Consider the following 19095-nt stretch of genomic DNA (forward strand, 5'->3'; position numbering starts at 1 on the left):
GTGGATATATATCCACGTTGTACAGCTGAACCTGCCATGGACACAGACTCTGCAGGGCCTCCCTGCACTGAGCTCCTGCTGTTTTTTTAGCAGCAAGCTCGGTTCTGACTTCTCAGGAGGAATGGGGCAGAGCCTCTGTGCAAGAATGAGAAGCTCCGCCTCCTCTCCATGTCTCACCACAGAGAACACTCACTCACTGCCCCCATCTTCTCCTATGTCTTGGCAACACCCACAGCACCAAGTCCAAACTCCTTGGCATGGCAAACATTGCTCTTATGGGGAAGCAGGTTCTTAACGTCTGCTAGCCTCAGTGGAATAAAATAAGACCCACCTCGCAGGGTTGAGAAAATTTAATGAGATCCCACATGAACAGAACAGAGTGCCGGCCACAGTGTAATACTAACCGTGTGCTAGCACAGGTATTACTGTCTGCTCCCCGCCGTCCTCTCCAGCTTCACGTTACCACCAGACCTCCCCGTCTCCCTCTACCCCACGCAGAACTCCAGAAACATTTGATTAGTTTCCAAAGGTACTTTGCCCTCTCCCCTCAGGAGTTTCACAAATCAGCTTTTCTGCTTTAAATGCTTCCTGCCATCATTCCCTGACAACTCCTGCACCTTGGCTAACAAGTTTTTTCTAGGACTCAGGTTAGGAGTCACAGCTTCTCTACCTCAGGCTGGATTAGGTGTTTCCATAGCAGCCAATACTTACCTGTAACACAGCGCTTATCACTCCAAAATTGCCTACTTTATATCTGTATCCTTTATAAAACTTCAAAGCCCTTTACGAGCCAGAGTATGCCTTATACAGAATTCCATCTCAAATGTTAGAAGAGTGCTTCACATACAGAAAAGTATGCTCGACACTCCCCCCCAACCAGTCTCCTTTTGGTGGCATGCTTGAGTCCTGTCTTCCATTGCTTCAAAGCTGGCTTGGCATATTCCCAAGAAGCTAGCGATTCCTACCTACGACCCCTGGATAACGTTCAAAGGACACAGACGTTTGCAACTTTCTAGGACAATTCCCCACCTCATGCCCCAAGCTTGTGCAACATGTTTCTGGATTCTGCATGACAAAGAAAAGGCTCAACGATGCTCAGCTGGACTCCAAGGCCCTTGTGTTCTTCCTTTGGGCGGCAGGACCTGGAGGACACCTGAGGAGTGTGGAGAAGGGCTCTGAGCTGCTCACCTGGTAGATGTGGTTCAGTTTGAAGTGTTTGAGGAGCAGCAGGAGCAGGGCAGAGATGCTCTTTACAATGATCTCCTTGTGCCTGTTCACATCGATGCCCAGCTTCATGCTTTGGAGAACAGTGATGCTACAATGGGGAAAGGAAGAGTCAGTGCAGAGGGTGGCCTTAGTGAGAGGCCTACAAGGACCCAGGTATTTGGGACAGATACAATACACACCAGTAAGCCAGAACCTGAGAAACCTGAGCTGTGCTAGGGAAACCTCCAGACTGCCCACTTCTGAGTCTATCTGGAGAAAAGTTCCTCTGATACCTTTGTCTCTCTTCTCACCTTTGGCAAGCTTGTCCCTTAGATATGTCCACCCACATAAACATGCAGTCAGTCACTGGCAATGATGTGGCCCTCCAGACTCTCAATTCTGGGCTCGAAAGAGCACAGAGAGAGCACTGCAGTGGAAAGGGGCTACTGGTGGCAGAGAGGAGACCTCCTTGGAGACAATCCCTGTAAGTGTTAACAAGGTAAGGCAGGGACGAGAGAGACTCTGCAGACAAGAGAGTGAGTATTTAGCAGCTGCCCCCGCTGAAGCACTTACGGCATCTCCTCAGGCAGGACGTCTGCCAGGATATTGATAGAGTCTGTCTTAGCCTTGGAGGTGGGGGCTGCAGCCAGTAGAATCTTAAGTAGAGCAATCTGGGAAGCAGAAAATGAGGAAATCTACTCCATTCAACAAGGCTATCCTTCCACAACTCAACAGCTCCAAGAGAAGTGTTTGAAATCCTTGCTCCAAGTTCTTCACTCAATAACCAAAGATCCCTACCACCAGAAGGGAAAACTGGTGCCCAGTCCTGACGGGCCTGCCTGGGAGGCTAAGGAGCCTGAAGAGATGTGCTTACAGACTGTTCTGCGTCAAGACTGCTCTTTCCAAAGTGGATGAGAGAAAGAGCAGAGAGAGTGGGGGCAATGCCTAGAAATTAGGTGGGAGGGAAAGGCAAGATCCACCCCCCACCCTCTTCCTTCCTCTCCCTCAGACCATCAGCATCCTCCCCTCGTAGATTGAGGCTAGTTAGGACACCGGAGGCCACGGCAGACCTCAGAGGGACTAAGGCACTTACTCAGGAGAGGCCCCTGGTGCATCCTGCGTGGAGCCTACCCCATTCCCCACCTCTCCCAAACAAGGACTTGGAGGTAAAGACAAGTCCTCCTTCCTCTGGGAGGAGACCCAAGGGGAGATCAGAATTCTGAAGTGTCAGAGAACACAGCCCGGTGGGTGAAGGCTCAGGAAGCAAATTCAAGTGACAGTGGGCTCAGCTTAGAAGGGCTCTCTGCTATCTCTTCCTCGCAGCTGAGAAGCTCTCACAGCCCTGATCTGGCTATCTCCTTACCATGTACTGGGGGAGGCTATACAGCATTCCCTGGTAGAGGATTTCGCATGGCGTCTCTGGTACCACCTCTTCCCCCTACAGCAAGAAAACACACAGTTTGCCCAGACCGTTTTCCAGTTGACCAAAATCTATCTTTCCTTGGCTGTGGAGGATGGCAGGATGAGAGCTGGGAGTCAGATTCATACCCGAGCTGTGTTCATGAGTCACTGCAGGACCTTGGGTCAGTTATTTTCCCTCTCTGAGACCTAATCTCCTCTTTCAAGGATCAAGGACTGGTCAACTCAGAGCGCTCTTCCAGCCCTGAGAACCTATGATTTTAGTTGTCCCGTTATCTGGAATCCATCTAGAGTTCTTCCTATATCGCTCGCCAGGTCAGAGGCAGAAATCCCACCGAGGATTTGGCTCATACTACTGCTTTGCTGTACATACATGGGCTTAGCTCAGGCCACAGGTATGCCTGGGACATTGGAACTGACACCCCACACAGAGGCACTTTCTATGGTGTCAATCTGAGGCCATCTGAAAGCTCGGGGAGGCTTCTGAAGCCAGGGAGGAGAGATGGATGACTGCACAGAGGGGGCTAATAAAGGCCTGCAGAAGCAGTGAGCAGGGAAGAGTTTAGGTGGATGCCATTTTCTTTCCTTCTCCAGTACCCTCCATGACAGCCCTGCTTTTGGACCAGCCCCTTATGCACAACTCTGTCCTTGTGATGACCCCACTTAAGTCCTTTATCAGAGTGGGGAGACAGGGGCCTCTAGTGCTCAAGAGGCTACTTAGGCCACTGTCACCTTTGGCCAATGCAATCTGTCTTCCCCCCAGGTCACCCTGTGACAGGACAAGAGTCACCACCATGAGACCCTGAGGCAGGGAGGGATAGCCAGGCATTCTATCCCACACAACGCTGCTGCTGCTTAAATGGACATAAGTCTTAACATCCTGGTGACCCTGCATGTTTATCTTCTGCTTTCTAAAAGGCCTATTTCATACATTCTCCCCTCTCTTCAAACTAACACCCTCAACCCACAGCCCCTCAACAGTTGCTGATCTTACTTCTCAGTTAACAGACAAAACAGAAGCAATCAGACAGGCCCAGCCTCATCTTCTCAACACCAAATCTACCAGAGTCTCTACCTTCCCATGTGCCATGAAGGATGAACTGGGTACTCCTATCAAAGGCTATCCACTACTGGTGCTCACACCCTTTTGTTTTGTTGAGTGCTTCTGTTCTGTAATTATCTTTCTCCTGGATCATCCCTCTTAGGACATAAACATACTCCAGTATCTCCTCCAATAACACTATAAAACATTCCCTTAACCCCACATTCTTCTTAAGCTACCACCCCATTTCTACCTTCCTTTTCACAACAAAATTTCTGTGTGGTTTGTCTATGTTGACTAAGCTGACCTCCTTTCTTTACATTCCTTTTTCAGTACACTCCAACTAGGCTTCCAGTCCCACCACTTCCCTTGAGGTTGCTCTTATCAAGGTCACCAGTCATTTCCACATTGCTAAAGCCAATGGGTACTGGAGGAATCAATCTGCCTGACTTCAGACTATACTACAAAGCCACAGTCATCAAGACAGTATGGTACTGGCACAAAGACAGAAATATAGATCAATGGAACAGAATAGAAAGCCCAGAGATAAATCCACGAACCTATGGTCACCTTATCTTCGACAAAGGAGGCAAGGATATACAATGGAAAAAAGACAACCTCTTTAACAAGTGGTGCTGGAAAAACTGGTCAACCACTTGTAAAAGAATGAAACTAGAACACTTTCTAACACCATACACAAAAATAAACTCAAAATGGATTAAAGATCTAAATGTAAGACCAGAAACTATAAAACTCCTAGAGGAGAACATAGGCAAAACACTCTCCGACATAAATCATAGCAGGATCCTCTATGACCCACATCCCAGAATTTTAGAAATAAAAGCAAAAATAAACAAATGGGACCTAATGAAACTTAAAAGCTCTTGCACAACAAAGGAAACTATAAGCAAGGTGAAAAGACAGCTCTCAGATTGGGAGAAAATAATAGCAAACAAAGCAACAGACAAAGGATTAATCTCAAAAATATACAAGCAACTCCTCCAGCTCAACTCCAGAAAAATAAATGACCCAATCAAAAAATGGGCCAAAGAACTAAACAGACATTTCTCCAAGGAAGACATACAGATGGCTAACAAACACATGAAAAGATGCTCAACATCACTCATTATCAGAGAAATGCAAATCAAAACCACAATGAGGTACCATTACACGCCAGTCAGGATGGCTGCTATCCAAAAGTCTACAAGCAATAAATGCTGGAGAGGGGGTGGAGAAAAGGGAACCCTCTTACACTGTTGGTGGGAATGCAAATTAGTACAGCCACTATGGAAAACAGTGCGGAGATTTCTTAAAAAACTGTAAATAGAACTGCCATATGACCCAGCAATCCCACTTCTGGGCATACACACCGAGGAAACCAGATCTGACAGAGACACGTGCACCCCAATGTTCATCGCAGCACTGTTTATAATAGCCAGGACATGGAAGCAACCTAGATGCCCATCAGCAGACGAATGGATGAGGAAGCTGTGGTACATATACACCATGGAATATTACTCAGCCATTAAAAAGAATTCATTTGAATCAGTTCTAATGAGATGGATGAAACTGGAGCCCATTATACAGAGTGAAGTAAGCCAGAAAGATAAAGACCATTACAGTATACTAACACATATATATGGAATTTAGAAAGATGGTAACGATAACCCTATATGCAAAACAGAAAAAGAGACTCAGATGTATAGAACAGACTTGTGGACTCTGGGAGAAGGCGAGGGTGGGATGTTTCAAGAGAACAGCATCGAAACATGTATATTATCTAGGGTGAAACAGATCACCAGCCCAGGTTGGATGCATGAGACAAGTGCTTGGGCCTGGTGCACTCGGAAGACCCAGAGGGATCGGGTGGAGAGGGAGGTGGGAGGGGGGACCAGGATGGGGAATACATGTAAATCCATGGCTAATTCATTTCAATGTATGACAAAAACCACTGCAATGATGTAAAGTAATTAGCCTCCAACTAATAAAAATAAATGGAAAAAAATAAAAATAAAGCCAATGGGTACCTCAAGTCTTATCAAGCTCCATTTGTCAGCAGCATTTGACACAGCTGATCACCTCCTTCTTCTTAAAAGGCTTTCTTTTCTTAGCTTCTATGGCATCATTCTCTCCTGGATTTCCTACCCTCTCATTGGGTGTTTTTATTACTCCTCTTTCCTGGCTCATCCCATCCTCAACATACTGGTGTGCCCCAGGGCTTGGTGCTAGGTCCCATCCTCTTCTCTTTCTCCTCCCTCCTCAGGTTACCTCAGCAAGTTCCATGGCTTTTAACACTGTCCATGAGCAAACAGTTTCCAAATTTATTTCTCTTAGTCAGTCCTCTCTCCTAGAACTCTAGGCCCATGTATCTAATTGCTTGGCTGCTCTACATAGGTAGACATCTAAAACCCAGTACAACCCAAATAGAACCGTTGATAAAACAGAACTCCTGGGAATTCCCTGGCAATCCAGTGGTTAGTACTCTTGTACTTTGACTGCTATGGGCCTGGGTTCAATCCCTGGTTGGGGAACCAAGATCCTGAAACCCATGCAGTGGTGGGAAAAAAAAAGAAAAATGGGGGAAAACACATTTTAAAAAAAGAAAACATAACTTCTCATCTTGACAAACTGTAGTTACTCTTTATTTTTTTGGGTTGAACTGAGGCAACATGCAGAACTTCCTCAACTGGGATCAAACCTGTGCCCTCTGCAGTGGAAGCATGGAGTCTTAACCACTGGACCGCCAGAGAAGTCCAAATTGTAGTTATTCTTGATTGCCTTTATGTCTCTGTATCCACATCCAACGGAACTGCAACTCCTGTCAGCTATACCTCCAAAATATAACCCCAATTCATCCCCTTCTCCCTCTCTCCACAATTCCTTGGTGTTCAGTCGCTAAGTCGTGGCAGACTCTTTGCGACCCCGTGGACTGCGTTATGCACCAAATTACTACCCTGGTCTAAAACACCATCATCTCTCATTTTGATCATTTTTAGTCTCCCAAACTCCCTGCTTCAACTCTTTCCTCATCAAGCCTTTACAAAGTAGCCAAAGGTTTTTAGAAAGATAAATCAGATCATGTCACTCCCGTTTAAAATCTCTGAAGGCTTCCCTTTGTCATGTCAATCAACTTCAAGCTCCCTATCTTTGGTTAAATGTCCTGTGTAAAGTGGCCCCACACTACCTCTCTGACTCCGTCATACAACCCTCACTCCATGTTCCAGCCACAACAGTCTTCATTCACTACTTCTAACACTCAGCTCGCTCTTACCTTTAATAAGGCTGTTCTCTCTGCTTGGAATGCTTTCTGCCTTGATGTTCTTATGGCCAGCTCCTTCTTGTACCTCAGATCTTGGTTAACTGTCACCTTCTCAGAGGTCTACATACCCTGACCGCCCAAGCTAAAGTAGTCTACTACATGGTATGTAACCCTATTTCAATTTCCTTAACTGTCTCTACCATTCTCTGAAAATCTTTGCTTCTTAATAACTATTGTTTTTCTCCAACTTTATTGTGAAAGTAGAGACCGTGCTTGCCTAGTGTGCAGTAAGAGTCCCACAGCAAACACACAAGTTCTCTGACAGCTCTGCAGAGACCTCCCCCCTGTGCAGGCTTTCCCTGGACTCACCAAAGACATGGGGCACTTCTCCAGCTCCTCCTCATTCTTGATCTGAACATCTGCAATGGAGACGTACTTGTGCTGGGAACACAAGATGTCAACAAGGGGCTGAGGGCCTCGATCACATGTGTACCAGCCTCTCGCTTAACCTCCCCAACGACGAGGAACTGCCCTGTTTATGGATCTGTCACCTCAAATAAACCATGCACTCTCTGAAGGCAGGAGTCTTCCTGACCTTTGCATCACGAACATCAGCAAAGTTCTTTAATACAGTATTTTTATTTATTTCATATTTCCACATTGGATGGGCAGCAAATACCTTAGCATCTACCTTCAACCAAAGTGCAAGGGGAAGAAAAGAACAAGCCCAGGCCTAGGACCACTGCTCTGAGAGCTCTGCTGTAGATGCCTGTATGTGTGTGCATGTGTGAACGGAGTGATAATGACGAGGTGAGGCTGGGCTCAACGTCTGTGCAGGGAATAGACTACTCTTACTTGTCCTCACATACACTCTGGATAGAGCGGACTGCTACTTGATCCTGGGCCTGCGGAAGCTACTGAGCCTCTAAGGAGATAGAAGTGAGAGGAAAGGAAGTGATAAGTGGGAAGAGGGAGAGTAGGGTGGGAGGAGGGAAAAGCAACGAGAGAAGAAAAGATAACTTTTTCATCCATCTAAATGTAGGACACTGAATAGATAGGGAGAGACCTGATTTTTTATCTGCTTGGCCAAAACCCTTGCAGAGGAAATACAGAATAACAGGTTCAGAACATGTCTAGTGGAAGAGCCCCACCCAGGACCCAGGACCCTACTGGAGGCCATCCAATTTGTACTGATGGGTCCCTATCTCTGAAGACTGACAGCCCAACCTGCTCACCTGCTTGAGGGTCTTCACACTCTCGTGGATGGGCCTGGGTAATCCAACCAAAGTATCTGTGTCCCTGTGAACACAAGATACATAAAGGTCAGAAGTACAGAGAACTACCTATACTCCTGGAGTCACACTGACCAGGCCACTTTCACCTTCTGGTTGTCTGGATCTTTCTCTGCAAGTTATCAGGTCCCTCATTATTGCTTCAGGACACAAAAAGAACAATGGTACAGAGAAGAGTCCCTGTAACTTAGGATTTCTGTATAGTCTAGTGGGGACTCACTTTGTCTGGAGTAGGTTCCTATTTAAAACAGCATGTTGCCCAACAACACTTTTGACAGCAAAACAGCAGTAAGAATGGTTTCTGAAGTTTTGCAGTGACCGGTGAGGATTCATGAAGGTAGGGAGATGGGGAAAGACTGGATCTGTTCCCACCATGTGGCTTCTTCACAGAATTCTCTAGGAAAGAGCCTGTAGGGACCATCTCATAACACTCTGATGAGGAAATTGATTCCTATAGGGAAATGACTTGATCAACATCCTATACCTGGCTGAGTACATAAAAGTTCTAGAAAACTGGAAGGACAAAACTTCATGGCAAGAATCCAAAGCAGTCAATGGGATCTACCCAAGGCTCTGGGTTGTATCACAACTAGGCAACATCTCTCATTTCAAGCCACCCACTCCTAAGCTCCTAAGAACCCCTCTATATAGCCAGTTCTGACCATCCAGTCACTTACTGCCCCAGAGTGAATCCGATGAACTTGTTCCTACTCATCTCCAAGAAGTGCTCAATGTCCTTCTGTCTGAGAGGATGGTGGACAGACAAATCCCAGAGAAGGGGAGAATAGCAAACCTTGAGAGAGAGAACCTTACTGGGCTCCCACCCCTCCAGACGGAAAAATAGAACAGCAAGGGAAGCCAATAAAGGGAATTCCCCACCCAGGAGTTCTAACTCACAGCCCAGCTTACTGAGCCTTGAATACAGACCACACCACCCTCAACCTCCAGTGACTGGAACCCCGAAACCCGGGGTCCCTGGTGTTATCAAGCCTACCTGACCTTCGGGGCCCAGGGTAGGCCCTTGGGAAAGGCCACCCGCTCAGCAGAGAGGGGTGCCTGTGAGGGTGGAGGGGGTACTAGAGGGTCCTGCTCTAGCAGGTCTAACTCTCCATCCAAAGTGCGTTCTCCATCGCTGGCAGATTCCTCTTCCTCCTCTGTGGCTGGTTCCTCAGTCTTAAAGAGATCTCGTTCGTTGTAGATGTCCAAGCTGTCCTGCTTAGTAAGGAGTTGCTGGGGAGCGAGGAGGGTGGGTAGAAGGAGAGAGGGAAGGTGTCCAGAAATCTCAGTCTGAGCATCCTTGTTTGAGACTACCCACTACCCCCAGGCTGCTGACTTCACGGAACATGGAGTAAGAATCCACCCCAGTGAGAACTTTCTCTTCCCATCTCAACCCTACTGTACCCACCAGGCCCAGTTCCAGGACAGGAAGCTCTCTCAAGCAACCACAACAATGGCTGGGAGAGCACAGATAATCCCAAAGTCACACTTAGCTTTCAGAAAGCACTGATGCTTTTTTTTTTTTTTGCCTGCACTTTCCTTCCTAATTATGCTCCCCTTAGGTGAACATTCAATTAATTTGCCTTCTGTGAGCATACACCAGCTGGCTAATTGAGGAAGAGGAGAACAGGAGCTTGCTGCTAGGCAGAGGGAATCGAGTTTGGAATTTTAAATCTTGTCACAGAAAGACAAAAAAGACTGGACAGAAATAGGCCAAAAAGTTAACAGTGACTGCTTCTGGTTGTTAAGATTGGGGATGACTTTTTTTTCTCCCTTTTCACATTTTTATACTTGTTCTAAATTTTCTATAATGAGTAAGCATTACTTTGTAAAACAAAAAATAAAGGTTAAAAAAAATATCACGCTGCAGATAATGTCGACTAGATTACTAAGTGTGACTGTCTGGACCCGTCACCTGTAGCTGGTAAAGTCAGGTAGATCAGGCAGGTGAGCTCTTGGGAGCATGGTCAGGTCTCAGTGCAAGTTGTACCTGTGACCTTTCTAGGGACGCAGACTATCTAGACCCCTAGCCAGTCATCTTTAAATGTAAGCCTCTGGTTTCAAGCCCAGAGGGGAGCATGGCTGCCTCAGAGTAAAACTTCTTACTGAGAAGAAAATGATAAAGTGCCTCTACCAGGTACCTATGGCCAGGATTATACCCCAACTGTTGTTTGGCATGCTAGGGAGCTCCAGGCACTGAGGTCTAGGTCAATGATCCTTAGTAAGACGTGGTTCTATGAAGTGATATCACAGTGTGACATCTTGACAGCCAGGACTCCATCAGGACTTGGGGACAGAAGCCAAAGTATAGTCTCCAAGATTTCAGGTTGGTCACAGGGCTGCTCAGGGGTAGGACAGCAGAGTCATTGCTGCTCTTTCCTAACATATCCAGAGCTGCTTAGAATCTCGACTTTTGGCCAGCCAGTGCCACAACACCACTGTCTGCTTTAGTCCATACCCTTCGAGAACCACGGCGGCCTCGCAGTTTGGAGGGTGGAGGTGCCAGCTGAGACTCCCCCAGGTCAAGGGTGTAGGAGGGCGGGGAGGCAGCCCGCATGCTCTTCACCACCTGGATACTGTCCTCTGCCAGTGGAGGCAGGCCCAGTTCTGCCCGCTTCTGTACTTTGAGAGCCTGCAGATGCTCAAATCCACCGAGGGTAAACTGAGGTTTGAACAGGAAAGGGGCAGAGAAGAAAGAAGTCAGAGAGCAAGGTCAGGGAAGTGTAGACGGAGAGAAGAGTCACAGTCTCTAGTCCCCAAGAACCCTCCTTAATTAGGAAGTAATACAACAGGAGAAAGCAAAAACAATGTGGAGACTGGGCCCAGTCTCAGAGGTGGCTACTATCTCTTAGAGCTCAGGGGTCAGGACAAAGTATTATTTACTGACCCAGGGCTGGAAACATCCCCAGAAATTAGGAAAGGGACTACTGAAGGCCTCCACCAGGGGATAAAAACAGGAAAATGTACCCTCTTTTAGGAGTACATCTAGATACTATACACCCCTAGAATCTCTCAAGGCCTGCCCTGGAGGGTAGGTTGTTCAGGCAGTTCTGTGGGGTGGGAGCCAAAGAGGAAGAATCAGGTTGAATAATTAGTAACAAAACTGCAACCAAACACTTCCAAGGACTTCGTTTTATGAAAGCAAATCCTCTATCTGGATGGAGAGCAGGCACTAAACCCTACACTTTACAGCAGAGAAACTGAGACACAGAGCATTGCCCAAGGTTCCTCAGCATCAACAGAAGTCAGATCTCCCACCTCTAAGCCAGTGTTCTTTCCACGAAACATTAGCTCTATCAGGGAGAGGTGTAATAATACCCCACCTCGAAAAGTGGCATCTCCCATCAGTCCAACAGAAATAGGCAACCCGCCCCGAAACAGAACCTCTGATTTCTCCAGGACAGCCCTATTGCCCCTCCACTGGCTAACAGCTGCCCTGTTATTCTGCCTAGCTCCAGCCTCCTGGAATCAGATTAGAAGAAACTGCAGTGGCAGAAGGCACTGCCTATCTGATGAGATGGGAGAGGGAAAAAATCAGCCACTCACCATGACTACTTTCCAGAGCAGAAGCAGGACCTTCTTTATGGGGAAGTGGGGAGCCAGGCCGCTGCAGAACTTGGTGACCATAGAGAAAAGCAGAAGGGCAAAAGGCTCCTGATTATGCGTGGAGAAGCCTGGGAGGTGCGGAGAGAGGCAAGTGAGAAAGTGAAGATGAAGCCACTGAAACCCAGTTCCTGTAACTCTGCTTCTGGACACACAGAGGAAGGCACTCACCTCCTCGCAAATAATCTGAGAACTTGGTTCTTAGAAGGAGGCTTAGAGATCCTCTTTGGGGAACCCGCCCCTCCGCCCCCCCACCAAGGGCAGGATAAGAGAGGTCGTGGAGGTAAAATGCTTGGGGGTGGATGTCAAACTAGAAGTTAACAGTAATAAAGATGCTTTCTGGCTGAGGAACTCAAACATTTTGTAGATTACAAGTCACCTTCCTGCATCAACAAACGTATTTTTAAAAATCTCAAAGGTCTTCATATCTCATCCCTGATTGAGGGCAACACCAACTTATATTTTCAAGGTAAGTCACCTCATTTTTTCATGTGGGATTTGTGATGGAAGGGGAGATGGATGACTTCCCACTTATAGAAATAAAGAAAACCAAAATACAGAGAAGATGTATGAGTGGGCCTAGCTCACAGACAGAGGGGCATTCAAGCCAGGCCATCATGCCTGCTGCAAAGAATCTCTGTCCTAAAAGAAGGGATATTAATTCTTAAAAAGAAGAAGACGACAAAAGAAAACTTGTTTGTCCCTCTTGAGCAGATGCTATGCTTCCCGTCCACCCTAGGCTCCTTGCGTGCCACTTACTCAATTCGGTGCGGAACGTCTCCCGGGCTGTCCTCCACCCACAGGAGTCTGTCTCTCGCTCCAGGCGGATATTTTCCACCATTAGGTACAGGACACTCAGCAGCACCCTGAGGTTACAGAAGGGTCACAAGAGGTTCCCACGGCAGTTTCCAGTCTGTGGTCTGAGACCTCAGGCATGGTCTCTGTGGGGGCCCAATCCAGCGGAATTAGGAACTTCTAGCGGTCTGGGAGCACCTGAAATCTGGGCAAAGGCTACCCATTGCTAATGATCCCCTGTTCCAATACCGTGGGCAGCCCTACTCACCGGAGCTCTGTGCTGTCAGCAATGGATATGGCTGGCTTCCGAAGAGCACTGCTACAGGCCTGGCTGTTGCTGCCACAGGGACGAGGGAGAAAACAGGAACCCATTAGGCCTCTTTACTCCCTGTACTCCACTCTTACCATATGCACAAATATGAGTACCTGCCATTCCCTGTCCATGTAGCTAAGGAAATTGGTTTAAGGTAGAGGAACCCATAGAATTCTTCCTGCTACCTCAGCAAATCCTCATCTACAGTGAAGACAATAAAGGGTAGGGTCTATGATATTCACTTGTCTTAAAATCCCCATAGTGTCTAGCACTGTGCTAGACACAAAACAATGCTTGGTGAATAATAAACAGAATTAACCCCATCTAAAACATCTGAGTGATAGGGTGAGACAATACGAAGTCTTAGTTGCTCAGTCATGTCTGACTCTTTGCGACCCAATGGACTGTAGCCCACCAGACTCCTCTGTCCATGAGATTTCCCAGGCAAGAATAGTGGAGTGGGCTGCCATTTCCTTCTCCAGGGGATCTTCCTGACCCAGGGATCTAATCTGGGTCTCCTGCACTGTAGGTGGATTTCTTTTTTACTGTCTGAGCCACCAGGGAATCAACATGTGGGGGTCACTAGAGTGGGAGCAGTAGATAAGGCCACCTTTGAAGCTATACCCATGGGTGAAAGAACTGGGCACAGCCATGGGAAGTGGTCCCGTCCCTCTGTGTCATGTTCTCAGGGAGAACGGTTTTCTTCATTCCAGAGGGAGGCTGAGCTGAGAAGGTGTCTGAATAAAAAAGCAACATAGGATAGGCCCCTGAAGCCCAGTATTGAAGCTGTACATGGGGCAGAAGCTGCTGATGAGCCCAACCTCAGGGAGGAGGACAGACTACCAGCGAGCATGGCTGCTGGAGGGGAACTGTCAGCGGGCTCTGGACTGAAGTGTGAAAAAAGAAGGCTCTAGAGTGAGGGAACCAGCTTAGGACATGAGGCAACCTTCAAGGAAGGGGGTGGCCAGCCCTCCCCAAAGGCTTCTCACTCGATTTCCATGTGGAGTAGCTCCAGGAAGGCCGAGAAGGTCCCCATCTGATAGAGCAGGAAGCAGTTGTACCTGGACCAGTGGAGCACATCGACCTCTGAGTCACATTCCCCAAAAGTGCCTAAAGGACCAGACAGGGCCACAGAGGTTGAGGGGGAGGGGGTTATCCCGGTTCTTTCCACCTTGCCCCATGATCTTAAGACTATCTTCTAACTCTCTACCCAACAATTAGATGGACAAAGGTAGGGCAGGAGCTGCCCAGAACTTCCTAGAATGAGGCAGGGGAAAGGAGAAGCAGTCTGCAGGGTGAGGTCTAATGTGCTCATAGGTGGGCTGTCTTAAGTGAGTTCCCTGAGAAGGAAGTGCAGAGACAAGGATTCAAGTGCAAGTAGTTTATTGAGAGTTGATCCCAGGAGCCATCAGTAGAGAAGTGGGGAAGTGACATAGGGAAGAAAAGGCAGCCAAGAACTCAATCCCAAGTTGGGAGAAGCTCTGGAGAACAGTATAAAACAAACAACTTGGAATCACCCCACCCAAGAGGGCTGAGGCGGTCGGGCTGTTTGCTTACTAACTCCTGGCAGGTGCTGAGGAATGCACTGGATAAGGGGAGCACATGAGTCCTCCAGTTCTTCTGTGGGCTGCATAGAAAGCCCTCAGGCAAAAAGATGAAGGGACTGGCAGCTGGAACTTGGCCAAGGCACCAGACCCAAGAGATAGGGCTGGGCACTGCCTTGTTTGCTACAGTTTTTCCTTCGCCAGATACCTTTCTTTCCTCTCCATTTATGATTTTTTTTTTAAAGCTTTTAACTAGTTGGTTCTGCCAACAATCCTGTTATTTACGATCTCAGGGCTTTCTTTTACTACTTCAGCTAAGCTATCTCATTTCTTTTTCCAACACCTGGCTCACAGGTATCTTCTGGGAAGCTTTCATCAGTTAATCTCACCAAGCTCGGATCATCTCAGCGACAAATCACTCACAGCATCCTCTCCTGTTGCTGTGTTGGCTTGGACCATGTAAACACCAATGAGAAACAATGTGTAAATTGGTGGCATCCCTCCTTGCATCTCCTGTCAGAGCCAGGCCACACCTGGAGAAAGAAAGCTCAGCTGGTGGTGGTACACTGTCAGCTCTGGCCACAAGGACCCTCTCTATAAACAATTACAGCCCAGGTTAAGGGAAAAAAGAACCCTGTAAGAAATCCTGGCACGCCTGGAAAGATTAAGGTTGATTCCAAGGGATCCAGAGCAGGATCTACCACTATCTCCTTTTCGTGTAAGTACAAGGCTACAGTCCTAGCACACGACACGATTGTCCTCGTGAGGCAGGGACCTGGCTTTCCCAATATGACTTGAGTCATACTAGTCCTGATAACACCATCTCTCTCCCCAGTCTCCACCCCTCTCAAGTTGGCAAGGGTGGCTGCTCACCTTGGGCCAGGTAGAGAACGGCTCGGGCCACCTTCAGTCTCCGTTCCCTACTGACCACCTCCAGTCGGTCTAGGAGTCCCATCACGTAGGCCTTCTGGGCATCCTCCTCCAACTCCAGCCACTCCTCACCCTGCACTGGGGACGGAAGGCCATACAGATGCAGTGTCAGCTGTTGCCTCCCCTTCTTGGAAAGGCTTCTGGGAATGTATGCACCTCTGATGCCAGCCCCCACCAACAAATTCTTCTCTTCAAAAGCTTTACTGAGCTGACAAAGAATAAGGAATGGGAAAAGTAAGAAACCAGATGTTCTTGCCTGAACCCACTCTATAGCCTTGTCTTCCTCCATACCCCCTCTATCTTTCTGTCTTTCCTCAAGGACTTCCCTCTGTCTCCCTACATATCAAATTCCTATACATTGTTACAAGTTCAGTACAAAATCACCTCTTTTCCACTAATGCTCCAGCCAGAAGCTTTGCCCATGATACTTTTTACTTCTCTAATGACACTACTCATTTTCCTTTTGGCCTCAGCTAGTTTTATGACGTATACGTTTCCCCTCTGCTATCTATAATTTCTTTGAAGATACTGTAAATTTACCTCTACCCCTGCTTCCTGCATCTCTGGCACGAAATGGATACTCACCACACATGTGCCAAGCTGAACACTGAATTGACACTGACCAAGTAAGGAAACGGAGGTCTGAGTGGGTCACAGTGTGGGCACATGAAATTATTACTTCTGATGGTATCAGGAGTGAGGCAGAGTGGAGATGGGTTGAATGCTAAGGTCAAAGACCAGGCTGGGCACAGGGTTACTAGGCAACGGGACAGCAGTCCAGCCCCACCTCCTCACTCCTTTGACATCAGAGAAAAGGCCCCAGCTCAGGCTTCTCTTGCTTCCACTCTGTGACTTCTCTACTTGATATAGAAAACTCTGTGACCCATATGCAAGAGGAACAGAGAAATTATATCGCTGTGGAGAGGATGAAGAAGGATCAAACTTTATTTTAGGTTTTTTCTAGATCAGCCTGGGATATTACGGACAGAAAAAGCAGCTCTCAATGAATAAAGATCTGGGATCACCTTGGGTCTTGAAATCCTCTTCAAAGCACCTCCTGTTAGTCGTAAATTCCGGGTTTTCGGTGTAGCTGTACAATTCTGTGGCAGGAAAGACAGGACAGAATCACAAACATTTAGCAGATCTTTACAGAAGGGGCCTGGGATGGAGACAGTGGCATGAAAAAGCTAAAGCTTCCAACACGTTCCTGTGTCCAATTCAATCCAGAGCCAGCTTCCTCCTTTTTGGAGGTTAAAAATAGCCACTTGTGTCCCTGGGTGATTAAAGCATCAAACCTGTCCTCCTCCTGCCAGCTGGCTGCTACGGCAGAGAAGGCAGCCTTCGACATTTGCTGAGGGCCAGGAGGAGAGCTGGGACAGAGAAGGCTTAATGTCATCATTCCTGTTTCTTAGGGCTGCATCCTTTTCTGGTTGTCAAGCTAGACTGGAACTATCTTGTCTCTAGGGAAAGTGGACAATACAACTCCTGAAATTTAGATGCCAGATCCTTGTGCTATTCAAGGAGCCAGGGTGAGGGCTGGAGAGGATGTAAATATTAGAGGGCTATTTGGGGTTGGAGCCAGTTCATTCTCTCCCTGGGGAGTTTCCTCGAAAGGTATGGAAGTTTACATTCCTGCCCACGCCACCTGGGCAGAAACAGCATCAAACCATGTATAAGCAGCTTTGATTGTCAAAGGGCCGCCTGTGCCTAGGAAAATCTAGTGAAAACCTTTGCTGACAACAGCCTCTCAGTACAAAATACAGAGAGCTTTTGAGAAAAAAAACCACCCTTTCCTACCTATACATGCTCACATCAGAATATTTCATCAGTACTCTTGTCTTACAGAGAATGAAGAAGCAGTCATTAAGTCAAGAGATGCTTCCTCAAAACTCTGTTCCCCAAGATCCTGGCTGGAAATTTAACTAGGTCACAGATAATTCACAAAGCAAGAGACATTCCCTTATGTTCCAGCCGGCTGTCTTACTGGTCAAGAAATACCTTGTCTGGGAGCCAGGGCTTCTGCATTCTTAGTTCCAGTCCTAAAGTGACCAGAAGCAAATCTCAGCTCTGATTGTGAAATTCTTCAGTCATTAGTGAGTAGTGTAGATTTATATTTTTTAAGAGTAGGGCACAAACCCACTCAAAAAAGGGAGAAAAGCTCTTAGGTACTGACCTTTGTTTTTGTCTTATTTTTAAATTTTAGATCATGAGCTTTCATACACTACAGGTAAATATAGAATGCATAAAAGACACTGTGTTTATCTTTTCAGATTAAACATGTGTTAAAACTTGTCATATCTGTTTCAGACATCTAAAGTCCCTTCTTCCTCCCTGGTCTTATTTCCCTCTCTAGAGATAACTGCTATGATGAAACTGGTGTGTATGCTTCACATGCCTATTTTTATACTTTTAGTATATGTGTACATGCCTGTCAACAACACATGACATTGTTCTGTTCTTAAAGCTTTTATCCAAGCAGGATCATATTGTATGAATTATTTTTACTTAGGAGTGTTTTTATTTTTCCTTAGGAGCATTTTTTGATAAGTTTTTCAATATTTTACATGAAAAGCAGAGTGATGAGCAGATCCATTCATTTAACTGACACGTTTCTCAATCAAGTGTGCAAGTAGACTTCTAGATACATCTTAAGACTTGTGTGTTTAAGCAGTTTTCCCTCCCTTGTTTCTAGTTGTTTATTCTCATAACAATGCTTTTTTTTTTAAGTTAGAGGATAATTACAATATTGTGATGGTTTTTGCCATATATCAACATGAATTAGCATTAGGTATTTAAGCAGTTTTTTGGATGCATGTATAAATTATTTTGTCACTGTTTCTTCTACCTCTCAACATATTTCTAATATTTATTGACACTGAAGCATACTAATACAGATCAATTATTTTAATGACTATACAGTAGCTAATATATTGATATACTACAGTTTATCCATTCCCCTAAGTTGTTTTCAATTGTTCCTAATGATGACAATAAACATCTTTCTAAGTGTTTTCTTGGGCCCAAGAGTTTCTTTAAAGTGTACCAGACTTGTTGGGTCATATATGTGTGAATTCAACTTTGCTAGATATGACCAAAACTGCTTTCCAATTTTATATTCTGTTCCTGCATGCCAACACTGTATGAAATGTATAAAAAGTACTCACTTCTCTGCACCCTCACCATCCCCAGACTTTAAAATTTTGCATCTGATGATTTTTTTTTTTTTGGCTGTGCTAAGTCTTATTGTGGCATGTGGGATCTAGTTCCCTGATCAGGGAGCAAACTTGGGTCTCCTGCATTGGGAACTCGGAGTCTTAGTCACTGGACCACCAGAGAAGTCCATGATTGTTTAATAATACCTCATCATTTTGCTTTTCCCTATTTCCTAACATAATTATATATCTTTTCATATATTTATTGACCATACGGTTTTCTATTCTGTGAAATTCCTATTCATATTCTTTGACCGTTTTTCTATTGTCTCTATTGGATTTCTCTCCCTGTGTATTCATATTCTGGATTCTAATATCTTGTTGGTTATTAAACTTAGCTCTCTATTTCTGTCACTCATCACAAAATTTGTTCCCTATTCTTATTCACGAGAACTTTTAGAAAGTGTCACTTTTCTCTGAAAAAGCATGTCTTAAAGTGTCATTTCTATGTGACAGAATATTTAACTTTTACACCATTTCTAC

General features: G+C 46.2%; 1 protein-coding gene across 3 annotated transcripts in view; it reads right to left on the bottom strand.

Annotated features, from left to right (window-relative positions):
• Positions 1-19095, bottom strand: part of STRIP2 (striatin interacting protein 2) — a 49855-nt gene that overhangs the window by 24828 nt on the left and 5932 nt on the right. For 2 of the 3 annotated variants that reach the window (XM_020874646.2, XM_020874647.2), the window contains 14 exons: positions 16426-16500; positions 15344-15478; positions 13916-14036; positions 12882-12950; positions 12578-12684; positions 11762-11889; positions 10674-10877; positions 9213-9448; positions 8896-8961; positions 8162-8225; positions 7296-7367; positions 2570-2644; positions 1780-1877; positions 1189-1315 (listed from right to left, as the gene is read on the bottom strand). In XM_020874646.2, coding sequence (XP_020730305.1) covers positions 1189-1315; positions 1780-1877; positions 2570-2644; positions 7296-7367; positions 8162-8225; positions 8896-8961; positions 9213-9448; positions 10674-10877; positions 11762-11889; positions 12578-12684; positions 12882-12950; positions 13916-14036; positions 15344-15478; positions 16426-16500 — 1577 coding nt within the window. The remainder of the gene's footprint in view (positions 1-1188; positions 1316-1779; positions 1878-2569; positions 2645-7295; positions 7368-8161; positions 8226-8895; positions 8962-9212; positions 9449-10673; positions 10878-11761; positions 11890-12577; positions 12685-12881; positions 12951-13915; positions 14037-15343; positions 15479-16425; positions 16501-19095) is intronic. The other variant, XM_070465886.1, reaches the window with a different exon arrangement.

The sequence above is a fragment of the Odocoileus virginianus genome, chromosome 1 (assembly GCF_023699985.2).
Source record: "Odocoileus virginianus isolate 20LAN1187 ecotype Illinois chromosome 1, Ovbor_1.2, whole genome shotgun sequence".
Classification (NCBI taxonomy): Eukaryota; Metazoa; Chordata; class Mammalia; order Artiodactyla; family Cervidae; genus Odocoileus; species Odocoileus virginianus.